The sequence below is a fragment of the Podarcis muralis genome, chromosome 9 (assembly GCF_964188315.1).
Source record: "Podarcis muralis chromosome 9, rPodMur119.hap1.1, whole genome shotgun sequence".
Classification (NCBI taxonomy): domain Eukaryota; kingdom Metazoa; phylum Chordata; class Lepidosauria; order Squamata; family Lacertidae; genus Podarcis; species Podarcis muralis.
This window is the reverse complement of record NC_135663.1, coordinates 80600268-80622410: the sequence shown is the minus strand read 5'-3', so window position 1 is coordinate 80622410 and position 22143 is coordinate 80600268. Positions and strand designations below refer to the sequence as shown.

The following is a 22143-nucleotide window of genomic DNA, read 5'->3' as shown; positions in this document are numbered from 1 at the left end:
CAAGTGAAGAAGAAGAAGAAGAAGAAGAAGAAGAAGAAGAAGAAGAAGAAGAAGAAGAAGAGGAGGAGGAGGAGGAGGAGGAGGAGAAATAGGAGTTTGGATTTGATATCCCACTTTATCACTACCCGAAGGAGTCTCAAAGCGGCTCACAATCTCCTTCCTCCCCCATAACAAACACTCTGTGAGGTGAGTGAGGCTGAGAGACTTCAGAGAAGTGTGACTGGCCCAAGGTCACCGAGCAGCTGCAGGTGGAGGAGCGAACCTGGTTCACCAGATTACGAGTCCACCGCTCTTAACCACTACACCACACTGGCTGTATAAATTTATACACCCCACTGGTGTATAAATTTTATGAAATAAAGAAACAAATAACTCTTTCTTACTTCATTGACTCCAGTCAATGCTAGCATTCTTGGGGGACCTTTGTGAGCATCTGTTTGAGTTGTTTCGTTTTAATTTTTTTATTAAATTAACTTATAAACAATGCAAACAAAAAAGAATATATATATCCTTTGTTTCCCACTCTAATATCAGATTATATAATTTAGATTTTTTTTTATTTTTCTTGTAATAAATATTTATCAATTTTAGATATTTCTTTTTCTAATCCTATATTTTTATCTTTCACTAATCTATACTTAATTTGAATATATTGGAGCCAATCACTAATATGAGCTTTAATTTCTGTATAATCCTTTAATTCCAATTCTCCATTTTCTTCCTTTAATACAGTTTTATAAGTAGCCCAATTTTTTTTCATATTTTATTTTTTCACTGTGACAATTTCTGCCGGTGATGCCCACCATGGAGTTTTTGGCTCTAGTAGTCTTTTATATTTCTCCCATATTTTATATATAGACTTTCTGACTATATGCCCTAGGAAGCCTTTATGTACTTTGACTTTCTCATCTATTAGATAGGCATGCCATCCAAATCTCGTCTCTACCCCCTTTAAATCCAATACATCCGAATCGTCTAATTTAATCCATTCTTTTAACCAGGTCAGACCCACCGCATCATGGTATAACTCCATGTCAGGGAGGCCAAATCCTCCTCTTTCCTTCTTTTCCTTCTTTTATGTTTTATTCTTGGTTTTTCCCCTGACCACACAAATTTGGCCAAATCTCTTTTCCAATTATTAAAACATTTCTCTCCTCCTAGTATTGGGATACTTTGAAATAAAAACATCATCCTTGGTAGTATGTTCATCTTTATTGCCAATATTTTCCCTATCTGCAGATTTTTAACAGTTTTTTTGGGGGGAAATTATGGTTCCCTTGAGTATTTTTGCTTTCTAATGGTTTGGTGGGTTTTAGCTGTGTTTTTGTGTGTTTATTTGTATTTTTGTAAATAATTTAGTCCTTGGTTTTCAAATATTTAACAGAGGTAACATATACTTTACCATATGGCTTTAGCTTATTTTATTGATCATTTTGTTATAAACTCTCTACTTAGAAAGCTTATAAATCTGTCTAAATAAATTAATAAAGCCCTCTTAAAAAGCAAAACAAAACGAGGGCTACCAACAGCTGAGCAGCAACAGCACCCCCCCCCCCAGAGAGAGAGAGAGAGAGAGAGAGATTTCCACCCACCTTGCAAGTTGCCCAGATTTGCTGTGAGATAATACTGGATGGTGGTGAGGACTCTTGCCAGGGCTTTGGATGGCGCCTGGCTCTCCAAAGCATTTGCAGTCTGCTGCTGACAGAGGGAAGAATAAGATCCTGTCCCAGGGACACAAGGCTGAGTTAGCTCCTCCTGCCACCAGAAACTTTGATTTGTAAGCCAGCTGCTTGCAGGAAGCCTGAGTCAGACAATGCACAAAGGAACTTCACAAAGAGAGAAAGTGCAAAGTAGCGTAAGATGCAGAGAGAAGGAAGGGGAACCAGGAGGAAATATGGACCATAGAAAGGGTCAAGGGATGGAGAAGACATTCCATTCTTTTAAAGAGTTGGCATTTAAAGCCAAATCTACCAAATTCACACTTTCCAAAACAATATGCAAACCAGAACCCAGCTCTTCTTTGAAATCTGCCCCCTCTGATATTTCTCTGACTGCTCCTCTATGAACCTCATTTCTTGGTAGTGGCTCAGCTGTTCCCCTGGCAAACAGAGAGGCCACATGATGGCAATATGAGAAGGAGAGAAGCACTCTGCACATGGTCAAAGGCACCCTTCTGTCCAGCTTACATGTAGGGGACTGAAGTTGGTGGAGCACAGGAAGCCTCCTGGATCAAACCATTGGCCATGTGCCCCAGCCCTCCCTGCACCAAGGGTGGGGGATCTGTGGCCCTCCAGGTGTTGCTGGATTAGAACTCTACTGGCCCCAGTTGACGGCAGTCAGGCGTCCAAGGGCATCTGCAGGGGCACAGGGGTCCCATTCCTGGTCTGCACTGACGGGCAGCAAACTGGCCAGGGTTTCAGGCAGGGGGTTCTAACAGAAACATAAGAAAAGGCTGCTGGATCAGGCCAATGACCTGGCTAGTCAGACATCCTGCACAAAAGCAGCGCTCTGGTATTCCACCATAGAGGCACAGCCTAGCCATCATGGCCAGGAGCCATCCCTACCCAGAGGGGCCAGGGATTGAACCCGGGACCTTCTGGATGCCAAGCATGTGCCCCACCCCTGAACCATGAGGCCGCGCTCTCTGCTTTCCTTTCGGCTGAGAGGGTGTGGGTGAGCTGGGGGGAGGCCTGATGATGCCCACATTTATCCTGCAGTGGTGCTGGGGGCAAGTGCTGCCTGGACACGCACTGCTTTGGCCCACAGTTCTCTCCCCCCCCCCCCGCTCTATGGCATCTAGCTAATGAACCACCCCTGTAAAGCAACCTGGTCACATGGCCATTTGCTCGTCCAGGGCAAGGGCGCTCAGTGGCCCGTCGACGTGGCTTCCCCCTTCTTCTCCCACACGCGCACATCATGATGCCTCCTGCACATCTCCTGCTCTGGAAGCAGCTGCGGAGAGGGAGGGATCTCGGCTCCCCTGCTGGGTCCTACAGCCTCCCTGCTCGGGGCGCCTCGGGAGCTCCGACCGCTGTGCTTCGCTTTCCCCCCCTGCCTGTCCTGCCCTGACGGCTGAGCCCCCCCTCAGAACAGGGCTCCCCTCCTTTCTTACAACTGCCATGAGGAAGGTCAACTGGCTCTCTCTCTTGGCTGGGCTTTCTTTTTATGTCAACGGTGAGTTGCCTTTTCTTTTCAATGCAGCTCCTGCAAAGGGACGGGGGCTTTGGAGGGGGAGGGAAGCCATTCTTTGGGAAAGGAAGGTTCTTCTCTAACTTTCAAGCAGGGTTGCTTCTTTGGGGGGGGGGGGAGATGCACGAAAGTTGAAGCACAATTTACGCGGAACAGGATTTCGATGGGACCAGGAAGACCGGCATGTAGTGCAGACCTGCTTAACTGAACCGGTGCCAAAGCAGAACGACGAACAAATGTGCCCCGGCTGGGCATTGAGTCGAGGGGAGATGTCAGGAGGGAGTTTCCTGTCACTTTATGGGAATTGCAGAAGCAAGACGCTCGAGGTCTTGCAACCCTTTTATTTGAGCGAGCGAGAAGCAATTGATCGTTGCGAAAGTGGTAAAAACAAGCCCCCGGCTGAAAATCCGAGCATAGGTATTTTCCTCCCGCATTGAGATGTCTCCGTAGCATCTCAGTGCATGCAGAGCGGCGTTTAATAGGGTATTACTTTAGCCATGTTGTTCGATAACCCCATCCCCAGCCTCCCTCTTTGTTCTACCAGATTCCAAGGGAGCAAACTGGCTCGAATTCACATGCTCTGACTTAACTAGGCGATGGATCTTGCTGTCCTTCCAAAAAAGGAAGGCGTTGTTTCCTTACCCAAGTTCTGCTTCGTTTACTGAATTTATGCACAGGGACTTTTTGTCGATAAAACATCGCATGTGTCTGGAGGGGAGAGTTAAGGCTGAAACAAAAAGAGAAAAAGAACGCTGACTTTTGACCTAAACAAAGATCTCTCTCTGTGTTCTGTTTTCGTTTTTTAAAAAATGACCTAGGTTTTTAAAGTGAGGATCCATTAGATCTTACTTGCCTCGGACACGATGCTGACATGATTTTGCTAGAGTGCAGTAGGCAACATTTAGGCAACATGAATAAATCATGTTCTAATAGAGCATCCTGAGAAGCAATAACAATGGCATTCAATAAAGACCTTGAGGCATCTTAAAATTTACATTTCCTCCCTGTTCTTTCCTGACATAGAGAAGGAGAAAAAAAATCTGGAATTACGTAAAGTCTAGCAAAGGATCCTTGCTTGTTGCAAATAGGAATCCTGATCATATAAACATTTGGATTAAGTGAGGGAGAGTGGCATTAGCCAGTCTAAAGCAGAAGACAGAGAAAAGAAGTTGCATGTAGTTTTTGCAATGTTGCAGAGCCTGTAAATGCATTTGCCAACTTCACAAGAAAGAAATTGATTCTGTTTCCAAGGTGGGCATGTGGTTGCTGTATTGACTGAGGTCTAGTGACTCACTTTGAATCCTTAGATAAGTGTATTCTGTGGAACTGAAACTGCTGCATAATTAAACCAGCTGTAGGGGAAACGTATCAGTTAGTTAAGTATCAGTTAGTGATTTTAATTCAGATTTTTAAATGACTGAATTGCTGTGTTTTTAAAATAATTTTCATAGGCCACTTGAACAGGGTTGGCCCCCCTGGTGACAATGTTAATTGGTTGAATGAAAAGTTGCTAGCCTGTTGTGGTGCAAGGAAACCACCAATCACGCATATTGGTTGGTGGTGGTGGGAATAACCAGAGGTTTAGCCATAATTTGTAATCTGACACAGTGATGGCGATAATTTGGGTTATTTTGCTTTCAGAATATAATGTGCCCAGGACTTAATTTATGTAATAGTAGTAGTAGTAGTAGTAGTAGTAAGGGGAAGGACCTTAACACTGATTGAAGGAACAACATGAATTTTGGGCACCATTGAGGCGCCAACATAAAAATATATATTCCAAAGCAACCTGCTGCTGACATCTAGTGGCATGTCCCTATTTGCCACAAAATGAGGAGAAAATAGCATTTGGTGGTGGAATAGGATTGGAAGTTTATAAAGAGTCTGGCTCTTAGATTATATTCTCCCATGGACCTTGCCTGGATTAGTGCAGTTGAAGTGGGGAAGAGGGCTGAGCAGGTACTGGTACATTTGAAAGAGAAGAAATCGGCAGGGAAAGGGTAAAGCAGCTGCGGGGGGGGGCAGGCAGGGAGAGGCTTCAGTGGTTGGGGGTATTTTAACAGCAAAGAAGTAGACAGGAAGAGGGCTAAGCAAGTGGGGAAGGATTCGGAATGGAAGACGTGAGCGCCCCTTCCCTGGCTGCTTCGGGACTCTAAAGCTCTCTCCCAAGCCTGCGATTCCCATCAAGCTTTCATTACACGAATTTTCATGCAAAATGTTGTTCCGCCACCTCAAGGTTATGTTGCTCTGTGTGTGTGTGTGTGTGTGTGTGTGTGTGTGTGTGTGTATCTGTGATGGGGCGTGTTTTATGGTTTCTTCCCCCATGGTTAAATTTTCTACTCAAAGGCTGTGAAGGAATGAAGCCGCCCAGCCATTTGATGTGCTTAGTCTTAATTTTAAAATGGTTGCTTTCTGCTTAGAGTCATTCTGCTTTTGAGGCTGTTCTTCCTAGAGGGTTCAAAAAGTCATAGAATAGACATATAATGAGTCCACCGAGAAACTGAATCCTATTTATTGTGTGGGGGAAGAAACCTAGTTACTATGGGATCTAGAAATGTCACATAAATCTCCTACCCGATGTGTTTTCAATCCAATCCTCTCTGAAGTCAATCAAGAGGAATGGCAGCACAGTGCTGCCATTTTGTGACCCGGTTGCCATTTCCTGTTTTATAGGAAGCGACACAGCTGATGCCGAGGAGAGGCTGATGAACCACCTCCTGAACACATCTCGCTACAACAACTTAATCCGCCCTGCCTTCAACTCCTCACAGCTGGTCGTTATAGAACTGCAGGTTATCCTGGCCCAGCTCATCAATGTGGTGAGTCTGAGCATCCCTTCCATCGCTCCTTCCTAGCAAAATCTACGACTGTGTAGGTCACATCATGAGCTTTGGGACTGGACCAGCGCGTGGGAACTCTTCCATGAAGGCCGGCCATGCAGTCTGCACACACTGACACTGTTGCCTCCACAACCCTGGAGACGGGGGGTGGGATGGGGTGGGTGGGGGGTTCAGTGAAGTCTGGCCATGGTTGGACTTATTCTCAGAGACCTGTCTGAAGAAGAGAGTTCTTCGCTGACAGTGACGTAGCACCTGAGGTGTCTGCTATTACAGAGATGGGTCTTTCCTTTAACAGGCCACCAGGCCCATCCCCATAATCCAGACCCCCTTTTCCTAAACCACTGGGACCCTCCTCCAGATAAGACTCTTCTTGGGTCTCATTCCCTGTCCCACTAGCACCATCCCTTGGGTCAGCCTCTTCTGTGAGTACCTCTCACTCGTCTCCCACACTGGACTAGCCTCTCCATGGCGTATCCATGGGATTCATGACACCTCTGTGGGTTAAATGTATAAATTCATCTTGAAAATATTTTATTGGAAGTGAGTGACAGAAAGGAGAGAGACTTTAATCAACTTTAGTGAAATGTCCAATCTGCTTGAACGTCAAGTCCTGCAGCATCTAGGACCCTGAATACTCCCTAAATAAATATTAGAAGGTTCAGGACAGACAAACGTCTTCCTGCAGCACGTAGGAAAACTATGGCTTTTGCTCCCACAAGATGCAGTGGTGGACACCAAGTTGTATGGCTTTAAAAGATGGATTGGACAAATTCATGGCAGACTGGGCTATTAATGGCTGCTAACCCCATGTCTATGTTTTCCTTCTGTTGCTAGTGTGCCTCCTCTGAATACAGGTTGCTGCAGATCGCAAGTGGGGAGAGCTCTGCTGCGTTCAGGTCCTGCTTGGATTTCCCATGGGGGCATCTGAGTGGCCCTGGCGAGAAAGAGGATGCTGAACTAGATGGGCTTTGGCGCTTGAGGGTTTTCTTTTGTTCAGAAGAGCCCCAGCTCAGCTGTAGAGCAGAAGGCTCAACCTCCAGTGGCATCTCCAGTATTCTGAAACCCTGGAGAGGCCCTGCCCTCAGCACAGGAGATACTGAGCTCGATGGAGCCAAGAGTCTGATTCAGAATAAAGCAGCTTCATGTGTTCCTGTTCTGTAGGACTCTTCTTGTGCTCCTAGGTTCCCACCCTAGCAGAATCCACCCAGTTCTCCTTCCTTTCCTCCTGGATTTCCCTTCCCCTCCTGTCCCAGGAGAGGTACAAGAGTAGCACAGCAGCACAGCAACTGCCAAAGCCATTCCCTTTTAGGTTGCGACTTGTCCATTAATTTTCCAATTTCTGTGTTGCCATGGGCCTTGTTCTCATTTAAGAAATCTGCCTAGCAAAAGAGCCTGGAGCCTGGTTCATCAGAAAGCTCTCTAATCCAATTTCTCCTCTGTGGTTTATTTCCACCTCCAGCCACTTAGCCTCTTCCAGATGTTCCAAGGCTTACTGCCACATTTATTTTGTAATAATCTGAATAAACTCCACATAGAATCATGTCTGCTTCTAGAAGATTTAATGTCCCCTGGGCCACCCTGGTGCCTTACAGATGTTTTGGACTATGATGCCCATCAACCCCAGAGGTGTAGTTCACAACATCTGGGCCAACATGACAGGCTATGAAGGCCTGCCTTAAAAGTAGTGTAGTTTCACCCTGGGCCAACAGGGGGATACTGTATATAGTTTTCACTCAGGTCTGTAGATAGTTTTCACTCAGGTCCGCGGCAGTTATTTTAGGCGGGAACTCTGGGGCTGTTGTGGTTACAATGTGACAGCCGGCTGCCTATAAATACAGGCCGGCTGAGCTGTTCACAGTCAGTTCTATTCCAGCTTACCATAATAAAGAGCTACTTGAAGAGATCGCTGTGCCGGCTGCTATGTCAACCCACGACTTAACACTGGCGACGAAGGTGGGATGGATGGACATCAGAGCACAGCCAGATGCGGCCAGCCTCTGAACTGAGCTGAATCACTGAGCTGAATCACAGAGCGAAATCACTGAGCGAAATCACTGGGCAGAACCAGTTCAGAGCTGACTGTTCTGGCTAGAGCACTGTGTTCCATCCATCGCCCTTCACGCCGGCATCGGAATCATGGCTTCACTTGTGCCTCTACCGCCGTTTGCGCCAGCCTCTGAATCATGGGACTCCTACCTCGCTCGGTTCGACTGCTACCTCCAAGCCAACGAACTGACAGCAGTATCACAGGATCGGAAGCGGGGCCTATTCCTCAGCCTCTGTGGGCCTGAGGTGTTTGCGACGGCCCGAGCGTTGGTTGCGCCTGAAGCAGTCCAGGCATCACCATGGGACACGATCCAAGAGAAGCTCCGCAACCACTACGCACCAAAGCCGTCCAAGATTGCTGCCCGCCATGCGTTCTACCACAGGAACCAGGCAGAGGGGGAGTCAATCAACAACTACACCACCGCCCTGCGACAGGCTGCAATGCACTGTGAGTTCCGAGACTTAGATGATGCCCTGATGGATCGAATCGTCTGCGGGGTCCGGGACATCCATCTGCAACGGCGTCTCCTAGCCAAGCCAGACCTCACGCTACAGAAAGCCATTGAGGAGGCTGTGGCCTCAGAAGCTGCTGAACGCTCCGCTCAGGAGATCCGCAAGTCCAGCAGCCTGCGTCTTGCTAGGGAGCCCGTTCCGGTGCATCATGAAGAGGCCAGCAGTGAGGAGGCATCCTCCAGTGAAGACGATGATGTGCACCAGACAAAGCGGGAGCGCAGGAAGTTCCAACAGAAGTCCAAGGGCCAACCGGAATGTGCTGGCTGCGGAGGCAACCATTCCCGTGCCAAGTGTCGATTCAGAGACGCCATCTGTAGGAGGTGTTCCAGAAGGGGCCACATCGCTAAGGTCTGCCGATCGGCTCCGTCTGACACCCCCCCTTCATCGACTCGCAAGTCCAAGTCTTCACTCCAGTCTGCCAAGGAAAGTTGTTTCGCTCTCACCAACTGCCGCTGCCCGTCTGGAACCACGATTGGCCAAACCGACTCGCCTACGAGACGCAAGCTGAACGTCACGGTGCTCATTGAAGGAGCTCCATGTGACATGGAGATCGACACCGGGTCTGCCCTGTCCATCGTGTCATGGAGCACCATCAAAAGACTGGTACCCAGAGTGTCCAAAAGGCAACTCGACTCTCACCGCGTACACCTGAGAGACTACCAGGGAAACGACGTTCCCGTGGTAGGTGTTGGCCGGTTCCGGATCGCCTTCAAGGATTTTTCGGGCCTGCTCCGGTTGGTGGTGGTCGAAGGTCAGCGGCCAAGCCTCCTAGGGCTAGACTGGTTTGATGCCCTCGGCCTGGAAGTCACCGGCATCAACTGCATCTCTAACGCAGAGACTGAGGGTCTGGTCAAAGACTTTGCCGAGGTTTTTGACGGCACCTTGGGCCAATATACAGGTACGCCCATCTCCTTTAGCCTGGATCCACAAGTCGCCCCCATCAAGCTAAAGCCACGCCGGGTTCCCTTTGCTCTCAAGGCTAAGGTGGACGAACAACTGGACAAACTGATCACCCAAGGAGTTTTGGAGCCGGTTGACCACGCAAAGTGGGAAACCCCCATCGTCACGCCTGTCAAGCCAGATGGGTCGGTGAGAATCTGCGCTGACTACAAGTGCACGATCAACAAGGCACTTCAGCAGCACGCTTATCCGGTTCCTGTTGTCCAACACCTGCTGCATTCCCTGGGTGAGGGTAAGGTCTTCGCTAAGCTGGACCTTGCCCAAGCCTATCAACAACTGCCAGTCGATGATGCCACTGCTGAAGCCCAGACGATCGTCACCCACCGGGGGGCATTCCGTTGCCGCCGGTTGCAGTTCGGGGTGAGTGTGGCTCCTGGCATCTTCCAAAGCCTTATGGAGCGTCTCCTGCAAGGGCTTCCGGGCGTGGTACCATATTTTGATGACGTCTTGGTGTCTGCAGACTCACACCAGCAGCTGTTCGAGCGCCTCCGTGCCGTGCTGACCAGGTTCCAGGAGGCCGGGCTCAAGGTAAAAAGGGAGAAGTGCCAGATCGCCGTTCCACAGGTAGAGTTCCTGGGCTATCTTATCGATGCCTCCGGTCTTCATCCAACCACATCCAAGATCCGCGCTATCCAGCAGGCCCCCACTCCAAAGAACAAAACGGAGTTGCAGGCGTTCCTGGGGCTGCTGAACTTTTATAACATGTTCCTGCCCCACAAAGCCACAGTGGCTGAGCCTCTTCACCGACTCCTTAGCACTAAGACGCCTTGGGCCTGGGGTCATCGGGAGACGGCGGCCTTCAACGCGGTCAAGGCTCTCCTTTCTTCGGACAGTGTGCTGGTACAGTACAGTGAATCCAGGCCGCTGGTCCTTGCCTGCGACGCCTCACCTTTTGGCATCGGGGCTGTCCTTAGTCACCGTTTTCCAGATGGAAGAGAAGCACCGCTCGCCTACTTTTCCAGGACACTATCTCCGACGGAACGGAATTACAGCCAGCTCGACAAGGAGGCATTGGCACTTGTGGCTGGAGTGAAGAGGTTTCATGAATACCTCTATGGCAGGACTTTTGACCTCATCACTGACCACAAGCCACTCCTGGGCCTCCTCGCCGGTGATCGTCCAACTCCACCGGTCCTCTCACCACGCATGCTGCGATGGACTGTTTTCCTGGCTGCCTACCACTACCGGCTCATCCACCGCCCGGGGAAATCGATGGGCCATGCCGACGCCCTCAGCCGTTGCCCTCTTCCAGCATTTGTGGAAGACCCGGCTCCAGCTTCATCGCTCCTTCTGATTGAGGATCTTCCGGCAGCGCCTGTGTCGGCTGCCACTGTGGCCTCCGCATCTGCCCAGGATCGCACCATCAGCCGGGTGCTCAACTGGGTGTGGAGGGGGTGGCCACAAGGGCCCTTTGCATCGGAGTTCCAGCCCTTCGCAACCAGACAACATGAACTCTCAGCTCATCGCGGCTGTCTGCTGTGGGGAGACCGCGTCGTGATTCCCCAGGGACTCCGTCAGCGCGTCCTGGAGGCTCTGCACGTTGGCCACCCGGGAATTGTCAAAATGAAGGCGTTGGCTCGGTGTTACGTCTGGTGGCCTAATATGGACGATGCCATCACTGCCTGGGTGTCCGCCTGTCAAGCGTGCCAGGAGTCGAGGCCTGCACCACCGGCAGCTAAGGGATACACGTGGGAGACGCCAAAGACACCCTGGTCGAGGGTGCACATCGATCTGGCTGGCCCCTTTCACGGCCGGACCTTTATGGTAGTGGTGGACGCCTATTCCAAATGGCTGGAGGTCGCCCTGATGCCCTCCACCACTACCGAAGCTGTCATCCGGGTGCTGCGAGGCCTGTTTGCAACGCATGGGTGTCCTGATGTCCTTGTCTCTGACAACGGACCGCAGTTCACATCAGGCACGTTTGAGCGGTATCTTTTGGGACTGGGCATCCGCCATGCCCTAACGGCACCCTTTCATCCATCCAGCAACGGGCAAGCGGAAAGAATGGTGCGCTCGACAAAAGAGGCACTGGCGCGCCTGGACCGGGGAGACTGGCATGAGCGGGTCGCCGAATACTTGTTCGCGCAACACATCACCCCTCATGCGGCCACAGGGAGGAGTCCTGCGGAACTGCTTATGGGCCGCCGCCTCAGGTCACCGCTCGACCGGCTACACCCAGACTTTGCCGTGGCTGAACCCCCAGGCTGTGCCAACGCACCACGGTCATTTGTCCCAGGAAACCAGGTCTTTGCCCGGAACTATGTGGGGGACATCCCTTGGGTGCCAGCCACAGTAGTGGGAGTCACTGGACCTCGCTCGTACCAGGTGGCACTCGAAGACGGGCGCTTGTGGCGACGGCACATAGACCAACTTAGGCGCAGGGTTGGGGACTTGGACACTACCGAGGTGCCCCCAACTGCGCTTGCGGCTCCAGAAGAGACACGTACAGATGGCGAGGCCCCACCTACACCTCCCTCGCAAACTGCCAGCGTGGAGCCGAACCAAGCCGTCTCAGAACAGACTCAGACCACTCCACTTGCGGAGGCTCCACTCACAGCAGCGGATCCAGGGGAGTTGGTTCCAACGCCACCTAGGGTCGCACCACAGCCTCAGCGAGAACTGTGTGGCCCTCCGGACTTGGCTACCAGTCCCCGGCGGTCTGGCAGAGTTTCCAAGCGCCCAACTCATTTAAAGGACTATGTTGTTGGACAGGTATCACTGTTGGTCTAAGTATGGGAAATGTAACCGATATGCTTTTGTGCCTAATTGAACCATTACGCGTAGTGCTGTATATAAGGAAACCATTACGATTGTAACTAACGCCTTATCTCGGTGGGGAGGGGTGTTATGTAGTGTAGTTTCACCCTGGGCCAACAGGGGGATACTGTATATAGTTTTCACTCAGGTCTGTAGATAGTTTTCACTCAGGTCCGCGGCAGTTATTTTAGGCGGGAACTCTGGGGCTGTTGTGGTTACAATGTGACAGCCGGCTGCCTATAAATACAGGCCGGCTGAGCTGTTCACAGTCAGTTCTATTCCAGCTTACCATAATAAAGAGCTACTTGAAGAGATCGCTGTGCCGGCTGCTATGTCAACCCACGACTTAACACAGATGTTTTGGACTATGATGCCCATCAACCCCAGAGGTGTAGTTCACAACATCTGGGCCAACATGACAGGCTATGAAGGCCTGCCTTAAAAGGAAACCTTTATTTTAGCATTAACTTTCATGGACGGGATGCAAAAATGCAATTCTGCCTCAGATGAAGTGGCCAGAGTGGTCCATCAAAGCTTGTGCTACAATACAGGCTGGCCTTCTGAAGTCCCCAAGGGAACTGGAAGACTGACTGCCTTGGTGCTTTCCACCTGAGTGCCCTTCTAGGTTCAGGAGAGAGGATGGAGGGAAGGGTATTCAAGACTAATGAATGTATCCAATTAAGATACTGCTGTTTACCACATAGGTTTTCTGTGTCTTTCTCTTTCTCTTCAGAATGAGCGTGAACAGATCATGACTACCAACGTCTGGCTCAATCAAGTAAGCATCCCGTGGATACATAATTTCTGCTCTAGTAATTTACAAACCCATCCTCTCATCATATTGGTATCTGAGAATTTGGAAGGTTGCTACGACGTCCAGCTTGATTTATTTTTGGAGGCTGCAGTCCTATAACCATTTACCTATAGCCATTTATCATACATACTGTAGCTACTCCAGCTCAACTGAGTGCACTTTGAATAGTTGTGAATGGGACGGTGCTCTGAGGAATCACAGTGAATCCTGCAATCATAGATTTACAGGGCTGGGAAGCTGCTTATCTGCCACATTTTGGCACAGATTTCAAGGTTCACAGCATCTGTTCCGCTCCCATCGCATTGTTGTAGATAACTGTTTTTTCTCTCTATTTAAACTAGATAAATGTACAGAGCACTTTTTCTTTCATAGTATATTTGTACGTTTTGGAGGAGAGGGAGTGACTTATGTTCTTATTAGTCTTATGTACTTATATGCCTACTCAGCCACTTACACCTGTGGAACTGGCCCCACATTTGTAAGAAATCAGTATTTTAGTGTGGCAGCACTGAAAACTCCCTACATCTTGACATTAGGCAGGTGCCTCCCCTGTACGCCTTCTAAAAATGCGGGGGGGGGGGGCTATTCAGACATGTTGAACACTGGCATGCTTTTTACTTATGTGTTGAATATTTTTAAAATTTGTAAACAGTTTTTAATAAAAAAAAAAATTCTTTTGTAAACTGGTTTTATTACAATCCAGCGCTATATAAATTTTGTAAAATTAACTAAATAGATGATGTTGTTGCAGCAGCAGCTGGAGTGTGTGTGTATGTGTGTGTGTGATTCTAATTGTATTTTGTACAAAAAGGCTGCCAAACCATTAACTGTGCAAGTCTGTTGTGCAATGGGAACAGCGACTCAAAGTGTGGGTTGTGTCCTGCTTCTAGGAATGGACGGACTACCGCTTAGCCTGGGAGCCCTCGGAGTACGAAGGCATCAATAAGCTGAGAATACCAGCTAAGAAAGTCTGGCTCCCCGACATTGTTCTATACAACAAGTAAGTTTGTACAACTCGGCGCTATGAAGGAAATGTCTGACTTCGGACCAGATTCCATCCCTTTTTTAAAAAGAAGCCTTCCTGCCATGGTGGATAGAAAGCCTGAGCCTCCTCTGACACCTCCCCCCCCCCCCGCAATTCAGGTGGGACCCTGGAGGCCTAGGGGGGGCCAGGCTCCGCCTCCACTGGCATCTCCCCTGCCTGGAATCCCGGAGATCCTTTGCTGCCAGTCAGTGTCAAGAATACTGAACTAGATGGACCAGTGGTCTGACTCAGGAGAAGGCAACTTCCCATGTTGCAAGTTCAGCTAAGTGGGGGGGGGGCTCCTGCCTGCAGGCCGGAGAGCCAGTGTGGTGTAGTGGTGGGAGTGCTGGACTGTGAGCTGGGAGAGACCAGGGTTCGAATCCCCACTCCTCCATGAAGCTCTCCCTGGGTGGGACCGTGGGCTCACTCTCAGCCTAACCTACCTCTCAGCTGATGGGTGTTGAGTAAAATCCTGCCAGATCAGATACATAACCCGTGGATCCTGATGGATCATGCAGCCAGTCCCTGCAGAAGTCAGCTTTCTCAGCCCCAGGCTTGCCGCCTGGGAAGAGCCTTGCACTTCAGGTGCCCTGGAACTACTCTTGAAGGAAGTTTGTTGAGTTGGTCGTCCCACCCACTGCTCAAAATCATCCTGCAGGGGGAGACCAATAAGGCTTTTGCCTGCTGGGCCTAAAAGATGTCCCACCCCTGAGCTAAGCCCAATACCTCAAGGACTGCCCCCCCCAGCCCAGCCCAGCCCAGCCCTGACCCTCCAGTTGCCACCAGAGGCCCTTCTCCATGCTCCCCCTCCCAGGAGGTCCTGAGGCAACAGCATGAGAACAAGGCCCTTTATGGTGGCTCCCCACTTACAGAATGCTCTCCCCAGGGAGACTTGCCTGGCACCTAAAGGTATGTAACAATGGTGCCAGGTAAGACATCTATCCATGGATTGATTTATTTTTTGCATGACAGGTGGAATGTTTTAATCTAGTTTTGAAAAGAAGAAAAAATCGTCTTTTAAATTTTTCTTTTAATGCTGGTTTTAATCTTCGTTCGTGTTTGTTTTCTACTTAAAATATTGTAAGTCACTTTGCATTGCCAGCTAATTATTATTATTAGTGGCTTTCTTCCTTGCCTCATGACTGTAGGGATGGGATAGCATTGCAATATATTGGTACTGAATCTGGATAAGCAGAAACACCAACTATTTATGGTCTTTCATTGTCCAAAAGCCCCAATATTTTATTATCGGAATTAGTTTTGAATCATACACTCATAGAATTGTAGAGTTGAGATCCAGGAATATGCAGCTGGCCCTTCCTGGGATCGAACCTTCAACCTTGGGGTTATCAGCACCATGCTCTAACCAACTGAGCTGTCCACGCTGGTTCAGGTCACAAAAGCTGGCTGGCCTTTGCAGTGCTTTGAAACCCACAAGTCCTTTTCTATAGTTACATTTTTCTTGACTCCTTTAGTGCTGATGGAACATATGAAGTCTCTGTTTACACCAACGTGATTGTGAAGAATAACGGGAGCATGTTGTGGCTGCCTCCAGCCATCTACAAGAGCGCCTGCAAAATCGAAGTGAAGCATTTCCCTTTTGACCAACAAAACTGCACCTTGAAGTTCCGGTCATGGACTTACGATCACACCGAAATCGACATGATCCTTAAAACCGGCTCGGCCAGCATGGATGACTTCACACCCAGTGGTGAATGGGACATTGTGGCGCTCCCGGGGCGGCGAACTGAGAACCCCTTGGACCCAAACTACGTGGATGTGACATACGACTTCATCATTAAACGGAAGCCTCTTTTTTACACCATCAACCTCATCATCCCTTGTGTGCTCATAACATCCTTGGCCATCCTCGTCTTCTACCTGCCGTCAGACTGCGGAGAAAAGATGACGCTGTGCATCTCTGTCTTGCTCGCTTTGACTGTGTTCTTGCTCCTGATCTCCAAAATCGTCCCCCCAACATCGCTGGACGTCCCGTTGATTGGGAAGTACCTGATGTTCACAATGGTCCTGGTGACGTTCTCCATTGTGACCAGCGTCTGCGTGCTGAATGTGCACCACAGGTCTCCCAGCACCCATGCGATGCCTCCGTGGGTGAAGGTGGTCTTCCTCAAGAGGCTGCCCAACTTCCTGTTCATGAAGCGCCCAGAGAATAACTCCATGAGGCAAAGGCTGTCCGGCAGCAAGAGGAGCAAAGCAGACACGTTTGGCAGCAACCCGTCGGACCTGTATAAGGGCTCCTCCACTTACTTTGTGAACACAGCCTCTGCCAAAAAATACGACCTGAAACTGACGGAAAACCCTGATCACATTGGCAGCCATCAGGATGTCAGGCTACGGTCATCGGCAAAGTTTTCTCCTGAGGTCCAGGAAGCTATTGAGGGAGTCAGTTTCATAGCAGACCACATGAGAAGTGAGGACAACAATGAGACTGTAAGTAGCACAAGGAACCTTTCATTTCCCCACCACACTTGATCCCACAGTCTCTAGAAATCTCAGGCAATTTGAGGGCCTCTGTCTTATTGGGTGTTCATGATGGTTTGTGTCCATGGCGGTCCTCTTGCCTCTTGGTGCCCCCATAGGTAATCCCACTCCCCTTGGACAGATTCAGGACACACAGCAGAGAGTTAAACTATGGAACTCCCTCCTCCAGGAGGGCACCAATTTAGATGGCTTTAAAAGAGGATTAGACCAATTCATGGGGCAAAGGGCTGTAGATGGTTACTGGCCACAAAGCCTGTGCTCTGCTTCCACAGTTGGAGGCAGTAAATGCTTCTGAGTGCCAGATGCTGGAAAGCACAGGGAGGGAGAGGACTCTTGTGCTCGGATCCTGCTTGCAGTCTTCTCACTGGAGCATCTGATAGGCTACTGTGAGAACAGGATGCTGGACTAGATGGGCCATGGGCCTGATCCTGCAGGCTTTTCTTATGTTCTCCTATCAAGGAGCGGCTCTTGCTTTCTCCAGCATGGGGGCCTCCAGGCTCTTCTTTGGGACCCAGTGGGCTAGAGATAGAATTAAAAACTTTCATTTTGTTCAGTAAAAAAGTATACCTCATCTAGCACGCTGCATTGCAATGGCTACAAGAGGCAGAAAAAATATGTTGGGAGTCATAGATGCTCACAAGCAATTTGCAAGTGGTCCATGATGGGGTAAAAGTTTGGCCCCAATGGCTTTATTGACCTAATTCAACAAAGCTTTTTTATTGGTTTTGTGGAACTGCCCATTTTAAACAAAGATGGTTGTAGCCAAATCAAATATCTTTAATACGGTCAATGACCAGCAAGCAATTTATAAAATAAAATATGACATTATAAGTAATATTGTGCTAGAGGTAACAGTGGAAATATGGCCAAATCACATAATTGGTGCTTATGTTTATGACCAGGTTTCGACTTTTAAGGTTTTAAGGATTCAATTCAAATGTCACTACTGTTTATTATCGTTCCTTCGATGTTTACAATTTGAACTCCGTTGCTGACATCATTGCTCGTCTTATTCTTGTTGCAATCGCTTCTCGGCCTTTTGGCTATATCAGTTTAATATCTGATATGTCCTCTATTTGAGGACTATATATTAAATGGTTGTAGCCATAGGAGCCAACTCCTTGGGGCCATGGGGGCTTCAGAAATATTTGAGGGGTCTGAGCCCCCACAAAGTTATAGGGTATTCCCATTCAAATGGTGTGGGTGCACTGTGTCATGTGATCGATTATGTGGGGCAGGGCTTACCTGGGCCCCCACAATATTTTATTCAAGTTGGCACCCCTGGTTGTAGCATAAGGATTAGGCCAGCATTCTTCAATGTTGCATCTCCAGATGTTCTTGGATTACAACTCCCATCAGCCCTCTTAGCCAAAGGCCAGGAATGATGGGGCCTGTCATCCAACAACTGCTCGATCAGAGGGGGATGGAGGGTCAAAGCAGCCTCCCAGCGGAGGTGGCACCTGGAGGAGGAGGAACCAGCAGCTGCCGTATTCAGTCCCACCCCCAGCTCCTCCCAATGTCCTGATGTCACAGACATGACATTGCCCCCCCCCCCAATCACCCTTGCAAGGTGGTCTTCTGGGCTTGAGGCTGAATTAAGCAGTGTGCCTTTCTGACCCTCATATCTTCTGAAGCCTCAGACTGATTCCCAGATTACTTCTTAGCTGGTATTTAAAATTCATCAGTATGAAATGATCGAATGTAAGTTCCATAAACACCATGCAGGGGAGGCACAGTGGGACAGGCACTTGGGCAGTTTATGCAATGGATAAGTCATTAAATTATTTAATTGAGTTTTTCTCTTCTAGGTCATTGAAGACTGGAAATATGTTGCCATGGTAGTGGACAGACTGTTTCTCTGGATATTTGTCTTTGTTTGCGTGGTGGGGACTGTTGGATTATTCCTGCAGCCGCTGTTTCAAAACCACTCAATTGGCGTGAGCCCTTAAACGGGTAAATTCGAGACCTAGGATTGCTTATTCACTGGACTCTCTTTTGAGTTCCACAAGTGTAATGTCAAAGTCCAGTCATTTGAGCAGGATTTATTTATTTATTTTTACTAGGGTGGGGATAACATAAGATCATTATTTGATTTAATCAACTTCTTTAAGGTGGGCTTATATCCCACGTGACACTTTAGCCTGGCTGTTGGCGCTGAGTGAGGTGTTGACGAAAACTGGCAAAAACAATTAGGAAACAATTGTACATTTAACCCCAGTCCCCAAATGCCTGCCCTTACACGGCTTCCAAAATACAATCCAGCCAGGGCTCTGGTGGGCCTCCAGGTCATGAGAGTCCCATGTGTGCTCAGCAGGTAGGGAGAGATCACCCCTCTAGGCATCCTTTAAAGTTGGAACAGTTTCATTTCTTCGGACTTTTCACCAAAATACTCCATCTTCAGTGTTACCTCTTTATTAACTTCATTTAAACAGAGGTTGGGTGCCCATCTGTTTAAGGGCTCTTTAGCTGTGATTCCTGCATTGTTGGGGGTTGAACTAGATGACCCTTGGGGTCCCTTTCAACTCTATAATTCTGTAAAAACACTTGTTTTCAGCTCACATACATTTATATCTTTTTTCAGCACAATTTCTCTCCCCCACAGTAGGAGCCTAGGAACATGCACAGCCTGTCAAGCACTGGCTTGGTCTGTGTCGTTTGGCAACCTTCTTCAGTAGGACGTGTGCACTGGGGGCACACACGATGCTAAAGCAAAGCTTAGTGTTGCAAAAATGAGTCTAGGCAAGTCTTAGCCTCGTGTGCTGCCCTTCCTCCCGGGGTTGAGAGGAGGCGAGGGGAAGCGCTGGCTTCCGTTTCACTACAGCTTGCCATGTTGTCTGAACCTGGCAGACTGCCGCTGGTGCTTTGCAGAGGCAAGCTGGCTTCAACCATAGTTTAAGAAGCTATCTTGTTTGCACGAACTGAAATTAAGCTCAGTTTAGAGATCAGATGCCCCATTGTGGCTGTGCTGGAGGAGTGGGGAATGGGGAGCACGAAAACCAAAGGCTCACTGCAGATCATGGGTCAGCAAACTAAGGCCCATGGGCCGGATCAGGCCCAATTGCCTTCTAAATCCAGCCCTCAGACAGTCCGGGAATCACTGCATGGATCGCTAGCATGCATGTTCTTTCCATCTCCCTCCCTCTCCCTCACATGGCGGTGCCTCCTCCCTCCCTCCTCCTGGCTTCTCCCTGCCCTGCCTAGAGGAGGAAGAGGGCTGGGCTTTGCTGGTGCCAGCCCCTCTCTGGAGCCCTTTTGCGCACTGCTCCCCATCCATTGTTCACACCCCCCCAAAAAAAAATATAGTCCGGTCCCCTGCAAGGTCTGAGGGACAGTGGACCAGCCCCCTGCTGAAAAAGTTTGGGGACCCCTGCTGCAGATCATCCTTGTACTCAGCCACACCATTAGGCAGAGTGGGGGGTTTGCCACAGGCAGCAGATGAGATACTGAGGGTCAGAGGTTGGAGGGCTGTATGCAGCCTGCCCTGCGACCCTCATGCTGCCCGCTCACCAGTGCAGAAGCAAGATTCCACTGCTGATCCAGCTGACTTCAGAGGGCAGAATGTGCTCTTGTCCTTCACCTCAGGCAGCAAAATGCCAGGCTGGCACTGACCACAGTTAGCACAGGGCTGACTAACTGGCACCCCCCCCCAGATGTCATTGGATTCCAACGCCCATCAGTCTATGCCAGCATAGCCAATGGCCAGAGATGATGGGAGTTGCAGTCCATCAGCTCCTGCAGGCCGAGATTTCCAGCCCCTGGTTGACGTCATGTGCAGGTTGAACCAAAGTCTCTTTCAGACACCAGGGGACCTGGTGTGGGAAGAAATGCCTGAATGCTCCTAGGCTAAAGTCTTAAGGCACTGGGGGTGGCAGCGTAGTCCATAGCATGGAGGGAAATGAGGAAAAAGTGGAAGGCAGGGACAGAAAGAGTCAGACAGGTGCAGGCATATGTAGTCAAAATAATAAAATAAATAAATCAAGTGGACTCCATGCAACAGGCTGCAGTTAAAGGTGGGATCCAGGTCTGGAAAAACTGAATTGAATGCAAAATACTTTATTTTGGTCTTTTACAGAAATGGGAGGAGGTATGTTTGGAACTTGCAGATTTTTCTCTGTAGGCACAAAGACAGTCTATTAAAACAGTATTTTACTTAAAACGCTTTCAGAGTGGGAGTCCTCTTTATTTCACAGGGTGCTCTGTTGCTCTGGTGCTTGTTTCCACAAAATGCACCACACCTGACTTGTAGTCCTTTCCTGTTTCAGCCAAAACACTGATTGTTTGAAGACAACAGACTAACACAAAGGAATACCCCAAACATGTTGTTATGGGTTTCCTAACTGATTGCTACCGGTGTGGGCTGCCCGAGGCAATACCTGTCCCAGTAATATGTCTCCACCCTTTATGAGAGCTAGGAGCTAGTTGATGGTCTGTGGAGATGGCCCATCAGGATTGGTTGGGGGAAACACAAGAAGAACAATAGATTGCAGTAGCAGTGAAACTGATACCAGGCACCTCCAGATGGTCACTGTTTTGCAGGAGTGAAAATTTTAGGCTTGGATTAGGATTGTAGAGTTCTGTTGTCCATGTGTAACAAATTCACTTAAAAAACAGCTGGCATTTTGCAGTTTGGAAAGTGACAGGGGAAATGCATGGAAAAGGATGGGATGAACAAGTGTTTAAGGGGAACATGTGTAAACACCCCAAGAGCAGATGAGGATGAATGCAAGATGAGTGCACATTATTGTATAACCAACCTGCAAACAAACTGGAATGACTGTTCAAAGCTCAGAAGCACAGCAGTCTACTTTCCATGTCACGGTAAAGTACATGAACACACCTTTCTGAGTTGTTGTGGGCAAAGGAACAAGCCACAGTTCCTGGCTTAGCCAACGAGGGACCATGGTTTGTTTCACAGCAACAAACCATACAAAGCCTTGGCTACAGAACATGGTTCATTGGGAGCAAAGCAAACTGAAAGACTTGGCTTATGGTTTGTTTCCTCCCAGTAAGAGTGGGAAGAATCAAAGCAGCCAGAGTTGGCACCTTCACCGTAACTGTTAGCTATGTAACCTGATGTGCAAATGAGGCCAGCGGGACAGAGATTCGAGTTTGGCTTCCGTGAGCATCTTAGGTGCTGGCTTTCTCCACAGATCTGAAGTGAGAGCAATGGGCTTTGGGTGCCTGCTATTTAAGCTATGTGCCTCCATTTACATTCGGACATTACATAACACCAATTCAGCCTCTGAGCAGTCAGAAAAGTAGGGTGAGCTACTCTGGATAGAAAAGTATTATGTTTGGTTTAATTGATTATTTGGTGAAGGACATATTCCTAAGATCTTGTTTCATTATATCCTTTATTTGTTGTGGTGTTTTACATTTACATTCCCCACCCATGTATACTGGATACAGCAATATGAGAAAAATGAATGAGATGTTTATGAAATGAGAAGTGGGGTGAAAATAACAATATGCATAGATATCACACAGACATCATCCTG

General features: G+C 48.8%; 1 protein-coding gene across 1 annotated transcript; it reads left to right on the top strand.

Annotated features, from left to right (window-relative positions):
• Window positions 1-2844: 2844 nt before the first annotated feature.
• Window positions 2845-20801, top strand: CHRNB4 (cholinergic receptor nicotinic beta 4 subunit). The gene is made up of 6 exons (XM_028744420.2): window positions 2845-3174; window positions 5863-6008; window positions 13039-13083; window positions 14010-14119; window positions 15619-16594; window positions 18454-20801. Exons 1-6 carry the CDS (start codon window positions 3120-3122, stop codon window positions 18592-18594), a joined length of 1473 nt encoding a protein of 490 aa, XP_028600253.2. The 5' UTR covers window positions 2845-3119; the 3' UTR covers window positions 18595-20801.
• The last annotated feature ends 1342 nt before the right edge of the window (window positions 20802-22143 follow it).

What these genes read in the sequence shown, in the direction of transcription:
- CHRNB4 (XM_028744420.2), top strand. Translation starts at nt 3,120, where the DNA reads ATGAGGAAGGTCAACTGGCTCTCTCTCTTGGCTGGGCTTTCTTTTTAT. An exon ending in CCAACGTCTGGCTCAATCAA is followed by an intron (nt 13,084 to 14,009) that starts GTAAGCATCCCG and finishes TCCTGCTTCTAG; the next exon opens with GAATGGACGGACTACCGCTT. An exon ending in GACATTGTTCTATACAACAA is followed by an intron (nt 14,120 to 15,618) that starts GTAAGTTTGTAC and finishes TGACTCCTTTAG; the next exon opens with TGCTGATGGAACATATGAAG.